General features: G+C 57.4%; 1 protein-coding gene across 4 annotated transcripts; it reads left to right on the top strand.

Moving 5' to 3' along the window:
- The first annotated feature begins 623 nt into the window (after nucleotides 1-623).
- Nucleotides 624-8,292, top strand: FOSL1 (FOS like 1, AP-1 transcription factor subunit). Of its 4 annotated transcripts, XM_044680084.1 has the most exons (4): nucleotides 624-713; nucleotides 1,920-2,117; nucleotides 3,987-4,094; nucleotides 6,084-8,292. In XM_044680084.1, exons 1-4 carry the CDS (start codon nucleotides 624-626, stop codon nucleotides 6,492-6,494), a joined length of 807 nt encoding a protein of 268 aa, XP_044536019.1. In that variant the 3' UTR covers nucleotides 6,495-8,292. The 4 variants fall into 4 exon arrangements, with proteins under 4 accessions (XP_044536019.1, XP_044536021.1, XP_044536020.1 ...); XM_044680086.1 differs by lacking the exon at nucleotides 1,920-2,117; XM_044680085.1 differs by lacking the exon at nucleotides 3,987-4,094.
- Nucleotides 8,293-8,298: the final 6 nt, after the last annotated feature.

Here is an 8,298-nt window from a genome sequence, read left to right as displayed (position 1 = left end):
GCCCCCTAAGCGCCGCCGCGGCTTCGTTTTTGCCTCTGGGTATCCCCAGCGCCGGGAACAGAGGTGGTGCCTATATCCTGCCTCCTGGGCCCTGACAGCGCGAGGCTGCGTGGCCGCGGGCCTGGCCTAGCATCCCACTGGGCGCTCAGGAGTGCCCGGGAGTCGGGCTGCGCAGCCCAGGTGCCCTAGAACCTGCGGCGATGTCTGGCGTCGGGGGAATCCTTTACTACGCCCAGGCGTGGCGTAGGAAGTTGCCCCATATATGGGCATCTACGTCATCCGCCTCCGACCGTACCAATGTGTTAGGATTTCGGGGGGAGCACGGACGTACTGGTTGGCTCTGAGGCCGCGGGCCTGGCCGTTTTCTCGGAAAAGGAGAGGATAGTTTTAGGTTCTAGGCTAGAGAGAATAAGAAAAGGAGGAATTCGGGGAGGACTTCCATTTTCAGCAGCGAATGTCGAGAAGGTGGTTAACGGCATCCCCCCGGGACGAAAATGGTTCATTCCATCAAAATGTTCATTCATAAAAAAGGAAAGGAGGCGTCGGAGTAACAAGTGAGTCAGATCCGAGTAGGGACGCGGGGAGTCCGGGAAGCCTGGGACCCACTCAGTACTAGCCGAGACATGTTCCGAGATTTCGGGGAAGCGGGGCCCAGTTCCGAGGGCGGCCCGTACGGTGCCCCTCAGCAGCCACCCACCACTACCAGCCAGCAGGTGAGGCGGGCTCCGGAGCCCGGGACGGTGCACCTGGGGCCCTGAGCGCCTCGGGATGGGGCTGGGAAGCTGGCAGGCGGGCTGAGAGGGGACTTATGCACTGCTGCGAGACCCAGACGGGAGAGTATCTAGAATCTAAAGAGCCTAGGACCTGGCCTCGGCTCTCCCAGACCTGTGCCAGGCTCAGCCTCAGTGGCGGACCTCTCTTTCCTGGGTATGGGGCCCACGGAGGCCACCCAGTCCAGAGGGTTGGCGCGGGACTCTGGGCAGCTCCTGCTACCTCTCCCGGAACCCCAAGGGCCAGTGTTCGGCCCCCAACCCCTCCCGCTCGAAGCCTCTGATCTTTACCAAATCCGACCCTCTAGCTCCAGGCTCTGCCCCTTTTTCTAACCGCCCCCGCCCCCATATTCCCTTGCCTCCGCATGCCAGTTATCCGGACCGCGGCGGCCCCCTGGCCGCTTGCTCTCTGCCCAGGAGCAGGATCTGCCTGGACGTCCCGCCCATTTTCGAGGCTCCCCGCTTCGCTGCCCTCCCTTGGGTCCCAGGGTCCCCCGGATGGTGCTGACAGCAGTTGAGGGTGGGATGCTGGGGTGGGTGCTCTGCCCCCCAGGCCCGGGCGAGCTGAGCCGAGGGCAGGTGTCCATTTCCGGCCGTCCGGGGACCAGGCGAGCACGTGTCCCGCGTGGGGAACTGGCCGGCTGCGGCCCGAAGCGCCGAGTCACAGGCAGCTGAGTCACTGGGGGGCGGGGTGGGGGGAGGGCGCCCCTCCCTTCCTGGCCCCCCGAGGCGCTCCTGTCCGCACTGCCGCCGCCTTTGGTTCCCCAGGGAGAAGGAAGCCGCCTCCCGAGTGCCTCCTGGGCTGCCCAGATCCCAGTAGGACAGCACTGGGTCGCAGCCCGGGGCTCTTCCCATCTTCGCCCTCCCCACTGACCTTTTCCATTCTCCCAGGTCGTACCTGTGCTCCCCCTCTACCTCCTTTGCCCCCGGGGCCGCGGACCCCCGCCCCCCTCCCTCCCGAGGCTGGGGCTGATCCCCGCAGGGAGCTAGCAGCAGCCCCTTCCTCTGCCTTCGCTTATTGCCGGATTGGGGGGGGGGCGGGCAGCGGGGCCCTACGGGGGCGGGGTCCCCGGACCAGCCGGGCTCCCGATGTTGGCTGAGCTGAGCTGTTCCCTGACCTGCCGCTCTTTTTTGTTCCTCCTCCCCTAGAAGTTCCATTTCATCCCCACCCTCAACGCGGTCAGCAGCAGCCAGGAGTTTCAATGGATGACGCAGCCCCGGTACTTGGGGCCCAGTAGCAACTACTCCCGGCCTCTCCCCTACCAGCCCTACGGGCTCCAGGGGCGTCCTGGGGTCATTCGGGCCGTGGGGCCCCCCGCTGGAGTTCGGAGGAGGCACAGCGAGCAGGTGAAAGGCCCTTTTCAAGTGGACGGACTCCCCCCTCCCCCCTTCCCCTGAGTCAGCAGCTTGGGGGCCCTCTTGCTCTTACGGAGGCTTTGAGCTCATTGGCCGCCTAGCAGCTCTCTGACACTCATAGCTGGGTCCCCCCTATAGACCTTGACTCGATCTGGAAAATAGGGCCAGTTCTTCTGCCGCCCGTTTCACTGGTTTCTTTTAAGGCAGGACCTCCAGAAATGAGGATCAGTGGCCTCCCTGGGCCTCAGTTTCTTCCTCTGAAAAATGAGGGGTTGGACTGGCTACCCTCAGGCTTCCCTTCCAGCTGGGAATCTTGGGATCTCATTTTCAGGGGCTCAAATCTAGAAGTGAAACCCCAGAAATCTTCATGTCCGTAGCTTTGTTTTATGGTATGGGAAGCTGAGGTCCAGGCAGAGCTTGCCCAAGAAGCAGGAAAGAGCACTGGTTGGGCGAAGGGGGCACTTCTTGCTCCCTGGGGCCAGCTGTCTTTTCTGGGGATAGTTTCTTGGTAACCACCCCCACCACTGCCGGCTGGGGCCCATCCCATCTGTCAGTCAGATCATCTCCAGGAGGGACCATAGAAAAAGCCCCCTGGAGCCCCCATCAAGGGACTGGGTTAAACCTCCCCTCTCTCATTTCCTCCCTCTGTGATTTCCCTATCTGTGCCTCAGTTTCCTCATTTCTAAAGTGAGGGCTTTGGATGGGACAAACACCAAGTTTTTCTGAATCCCAAGACCCACAATGAACCACTGTAGCCCTGCTCCTAAGCAAGGACTCCTACCAACTCCTTGAGGGGCAGAGGCTGTCTTTGATGCCCAGCGATCAGCCCGTGGGAGGTGCTTAATAAATGCATATGGATTGCTGGATTCCCAAAGCCTGGGAGCCCTTTATTTATTTCTTTAATCCTCACCTTCTGTCTTAGAATCAATCCTGGTTCTAAGGAAGAAGAGTAGTCAGGGCTGGGCAATGGGGATTAAATGACTTGCCCAAGGTCACACAACTAAAAAGTGAGGTCAAGGGGGGCAGCTGGGTAGTTTAGTGGATTGAGAGTCAGTCCTAAAGACAGGTTCAAATCTGGCCTCAGACACTTCCCAGCTGGGTGACCCTGGGCAAGTCACTTGACCCCCATGGCCCACCCTTACCACTCTTCCACCTAGGAGCCAATACACAGAAGTTAAGGGTTTAAAAAAAAATAATGAGGTCAAATTTGAACCCAGGACCTCCTCTCTCTAGCCCTGGCTCTCAATCCCGTGAGCCACCTAGCTGCCCGAAACTCTTATTTTGAGGGAAGAATGAGGATTGACTGTCCCCTTTGGGAGGTTGCTTACGTCCAGCTGGGTGGCATCATGGGAGATGGGGTGGGCAGTGCTGGATCTGAAATCAGAAAGAGGCTCGGGTCCCGTTTCTGACTCACTCACTGGGTGACACAGAGCAAGTCACTGGTTCTTCTGAGCTTCAGTTTGCTTATCAGAGGGGGGTGGGGATGGGATGAGCTTGGGTTCTAGCAGAGGATTTGAGATGGAAGGGACCTCCTCATCCCGCCCCCCACCCAGGGAAGCCCCTTCCACCAATGGGTGGGAAGACATGCCTGAGATCCCAGAAAAATGGGTGAGTCCCCCCCCCAATTGCTCCTGGTTAATTCGCCTTTTGAGGCACGCAGAAGCCAGTCTAATCTCTTCCCCCCCCCCTGACCTTGGCCAAGTGGAGGCAGCTTCTCTTTTTCTGGTTGCCCTCCCAGGACACTCCCCATAGTCAATGCCCTTTGGAAACAATGATGGGAGCCTCCACTGCCCCAGAGTGATGCCCCCCCCCCAGCTCTGGGGCAGCACCTCCCACTCATAACAGTTTTCATCCTTGCAGATAAGTCCCGAGGAGGAGGAGAGGAGGAGGGTCAGGCGGGAGAGAAACAAGCTGGCAGCGGCCAAATGCCGCAACAGGAGGAAGGAGCTGACTGACTTCCTTCAGGCAGTAAGTGAGAGGAGGGGGCTCCCATCAGGCCTTGAGGCAAAGGCTCTCAGAACTGGGGGGGGGGGGAAGGGCGAAATGAGCCTGGTGTTGGTGCAACCTCAGGACCACCCTGATGTGGATGTGCCACTTAGAAGGCCTAAATGCAGGGCCAGGTTCTGACCCCAGCCGTGGCCCTAAACCCTCCCTTGTGAGCCATCAGAGGGATGATATTTGTACTGCTGGCCGCAGGAGGTTGGATTATAGGATAAAAGTCTTTGGCAAACCTTTGAAGAAATGCAAGTTTTTATCATTTATTGCCCTCCAAGTTAAGGACAGCCACCTCACCTGGCATTCAAGGCCTTCTACCCTATTTGCTTACCTATTACCCTATTTCACTCGACTCTCTAATCAAACTAAACTACTTACTTCCCCCACTTCGTAGCTTCTGCTTCAGCTGGCCCCGTTACAATTCCTATCCTCCCTTTAAAGGCAAATAAAAATGCCACCTTGCCACAGCTAGGTGGTTCACAGATAAAGAGCCAGGCCAGGAGACGGGAGGTAATGGGTTCAAATGTGGCCTCAGCCAATTCCTAGCTGTGCCTAATTGCCTAACCCCCTTTATTGCTGGTCTTCTGCCTTGGAACCAATATTGAGTATTGATTCTACGACAGAAGGCAAGGGTTTTAAAAGAAAAAGAAAGAAGGTCCTGGGTTCAAATCTGGCCTCAGACACTTCCCAGCCGTGTGACCCTGGGCAAGTCACTTGACCCCCATTGCCCACCCTTACTTACCACTCTTCTGCCTACACAGTATCGATTCTAAGGCAGAAGGTAAGGGTTTAAAAAAAAAAAAAGAAAAGAAAATGTCATCTTCCCAAGGAAGCCTTTTAAAATAATAGCAAAAACAAAAAAATCATTATCTGTAACTCACTTTTGTATGGTGCTCAAAGGCAAGGCATTTTGCAAATATTAGAGCCAGGTGTTATTATTATCCCCATTTTAAAGATGAGGAAACGGAGGCAGTCAGAGGTCACACAGCTAGTAAATATCTGAGGTCAAATTTGAACTCAGGACTTCTTATTTCCAGGTCCAAGGGCTCTATTTTACCATCAGCCTCTTTCCTCTCCCCATTTCCCTCCTCCCTTCCCCCTGCAGCCCTGACCTCCAAGAACATGGGGCTCTGCAATAAGACAGGGCACTACACAGTGCCGGTGTGGTGTGTCCCCCTAAACGGTCTCTTCCCAAGACTTTAAATGTTTATTGAGTGTGGTAAATGCCATCAGGGTGGGAACCTCGAGAGCCACGGAAGTCCGTGCCTGGTCACTTAGAAGCTGCTTTTGTTGTTGTTCAGCCATTTCACTCTTCATGGCCCACTTTGAGGTTTTTTGGGCAAAGATACATTTCCTTCAGCTCATTTTCCAGAAGAGAAAACAAGAGGTGAACAGGGTGAAGCGACTTGCTCAGTCACACAGCTAGTGCATGTCCGAGGCAGGATTTGAACTCAGAAAAATGAGTCTTCCTGACTCCAGGCCTGGTCCTCTAGCCTCTGTACCACCTAGCTGCCTAGTAGCTGAGCCACCTTAGGCAAATCAGTTCATCTCTCTGCCTCAGTTTCTTCCTCTGTCAAAAGACAGGGTTGGCCTAAATGCTCCCTAATTCCCGTGATCCCATGAACCTCCCCCTTCAGGATCTTTTTTTAAATTTATTTTTAATTAATTTATTTTTTTAAACCCTTAACTTCTGGGCATTGGCTCCTTGGTGGAAGAGTGATAAGGGTGGGCCATGGGGGTCAAGTGACTTGCCCAGGGTCACACAGCTGGGAAGTGTCTGAAGCCGGATTTGATCCCTTCAGGATCTTGATGGGAATTGTAGTCTGGTCCACCTGAGAGTCTTCCAACTGTGGCAAGAATCATGGTCTCCCAGAGGAGGAGGCCAGGATGGCACTGGCTTCCCTCCCTCCCATTGCCCTGCTCCTGATGCCTCTTTTCTCAACCTCCCACCTCCCCTCACAGGAGACGGATAAACTAGAAGAAGAGAAATCAGAGCTTCAGAAGGAGATTGAGGACCTGCAGAAGCAGAAAGAGAGGCTGGAGCTGGTGCTGGAGGCTCACAGGCCCGTGTGCAAGGTCCCCAACGAGTCAGAGGAAGAGGCTGAGCCTCCGGAAAGACCCTCGGGCAGCGCCCCAGCTCCTCTCCGGCGCCGGCCCCAGATCTCCCTCTCCCCTGGTCCCGTTTTGGAGCCTGAAGCCCTGCACACTCCCACTCTCATGACCACCCCCTCCCTGACCCCTTTTACTCCCAGCCTGGTCTTCACCTACCCAGGGACCCCGGAGCCCTGTGCCTCTGCCCATCGTCGAAGCAGCAGCAGCAGTGGGGACCCCAGCTCTGACCCCCTGGGTTCTCCCACGCTTCTGGCCCTCTGAGCCCTTTGGCTCTCCAAGATGCCCAGTCAGCCCAGGCTTCCCCCTTTCTGTTTGGACCCTCCATCCTGGCCTAGCATGTTCCCGGGCATCTTGCCTGGGCACCCTTTGTCCTTGCTTCTCCCGAGCATCTCGGGGACCGTGGAGGCTCTCCAGCCACCTCCCAGGGATCAGCCCAAGGCTGATCCTCTTCAAAGCCTGGAACATTCAAGGGCCTACTGTGCGCAGGAAGGTCTACTGTTTAAGGAGCATTTGTGGCTGCTCCCCTCCTCTGCCACACAGCTCAAGAGAACCCCAGGACAGAGCTGCCTGCGTTCCTGTCCCTCTGAGGTTCCCTGCCAAGCTCCCTCCAAGGCCCCAACCCCCTCCAAACGGAGCACTGCCTCTTAGCCCTTTGGCTTTCCGTGGGACCAACTTCCTTCCTTGTGGCGTGTCGTGGCGTATACAAGTTAGAACACTAACCCCCCCGATCCCTTCCCAGCAGCACAGGTGATGTGGAGCCCCCTCCCACCCTGCTCTGGTGCCCTTCTTCTCCCTGGGCAGGGCCTACCTCTGAAGAAGAGCTCGGAGGCCTCTTTGATGGACTGGAGTGGTCCTCAGCCCTCTGGGCTCCCAGAGGCTGCCCCCCAACCTTCACATGGAACCCACTCCTTTTCCTGAGAGGCTGCTATTTATTTTCCTAAAGAGACTATTTTTGTACAAATTGGCCAAATGGAATAAAAGGACTAAAGGCTGGTTTTGGGTGGCGTCTCCCTGGGCAGAGGAAATGCAGACTAGCTGGGAGGGACAAGGGATGCCAGGCCGGCGTCCTTACACCTTGGAACACAGGATGTCATAGCCCAGAGGGATCTTAGAACACAGAATGGCAGGCCAGGCTGTGACCTTGGAACGCAGAACACACAATGTTAGAGCTGGAATGGACTTCAGACATCATCTACCTTCATTTTAAAAATGGAGAAACTGAGGCCAAGAAGAGAGCATGGAAGTGGCCCAGATCAGGTGGCTAAGACCCAAGAGAGCACTTCCAGAGATGGCAGGAAGCTGGGCAGTGTGGGCATGGGGGGGTTTGCCTCTCCCACTGGGATGGTCTCCGCATTAGCCAGGAAGGAGCAAAGCCCCACAATCGCCACCAGCTCCCTGCGATCTCAGGCCCCAAGGTCTCCTGCCCCTTGGCCTGCTCTGAAGTCCCGGGGGGAGGGGGCTCACCTCGGGTTCCTCTTTATCTGGCCCTTAAACCCCACCACCTGCTTCCTGCCCCATTGTCTTAGGCAGAAACATCCTGATCTGGGCAGGAAGGAGCCTGGATAGGGTGGGGGCTCCTCCTCAGGGCTTGGCTGGGGGCCTAATTTGGCCCCAGAGCTCTCCAGACCCCTCTGGGCCTGGGGAAGAGATCCTCCCTGGCATACAGCCGAGGGCAGCTTCCTGTCCACCCCATCTAGGCCTCTGGGTTGGAGGGGAGGCAGCCAGAGGTCAAGGTCTTCTGGGGGATTGGAGGGGAGGGTTTGGGGAGGGCCGGGGAGGGAGGGGGCTGGGCAGCTTCTCCCGAGGGGCCAGGCTCCCCTCAGTTCCCCCTTTCCCCAAGGGCCCCCAAACAGACGCTGGGTCCAGGCCCGAGGGCTGGGATCTCTCGCAGTTTTATTGCCCGAGGGCGCGCCCACCCGCTGGCTCAGTCGTCTGGAGAGCAGGCCAGCTGCAGCTGGTCGGGGCTGCCCACGCTGCCCGTGCTCGAGCTGCCGTCTCCCACGTCCCGGGCTCCGCACGGGGGCAGCCCCAGCTCTGGCCCCGGGCCGCCGGCCGGGCCGTCTGG

The sequence above is a fragment of the Gracilinanus agilis genome, chromosome 6, assembly GCF_016433145.1.
Source record: "Gracilinanus agilis isolate LMUSP501 chromosome 6, AgileGrace, whole genome shotgun sequence".
In the NCBI taxonomy this organism is placed as follows: Eukaryota; Metazoa; Chordata; class Mammalia; order Didelphimorphia; family Didelphidae; genus Gracilinanus; species Gracilinanus agilis.
The sequence above is the reverse complement of the archived record's forward strand: the minus strand, read 5'-3'. Positions and strand labels throughout refer to the sequence as shown.

Coding starts and splice junctions, on each gene's coding strand:
- FOSL1 (XM_044680084.1), top strand. CDS start 624: ATGTTCCGAGATTTCGGGGAAGCGGGGCCCAGTTCCGAGGGCGGCCCG. Junction 714..1,919: donor CCACCACTACCAGCCAGCAG/GTGAGGCGGGCT, acceptor CTCCTCCCCTAG/AAGTTCCATTTCATCCCCAC. Junction 4,095..6,083: donor TGACTGACTTCCTTCAGGCA/GTAAGTGAGAGG, acceptor CTCCCCTCACAG/GAGACGGATAAACTAGAAGA.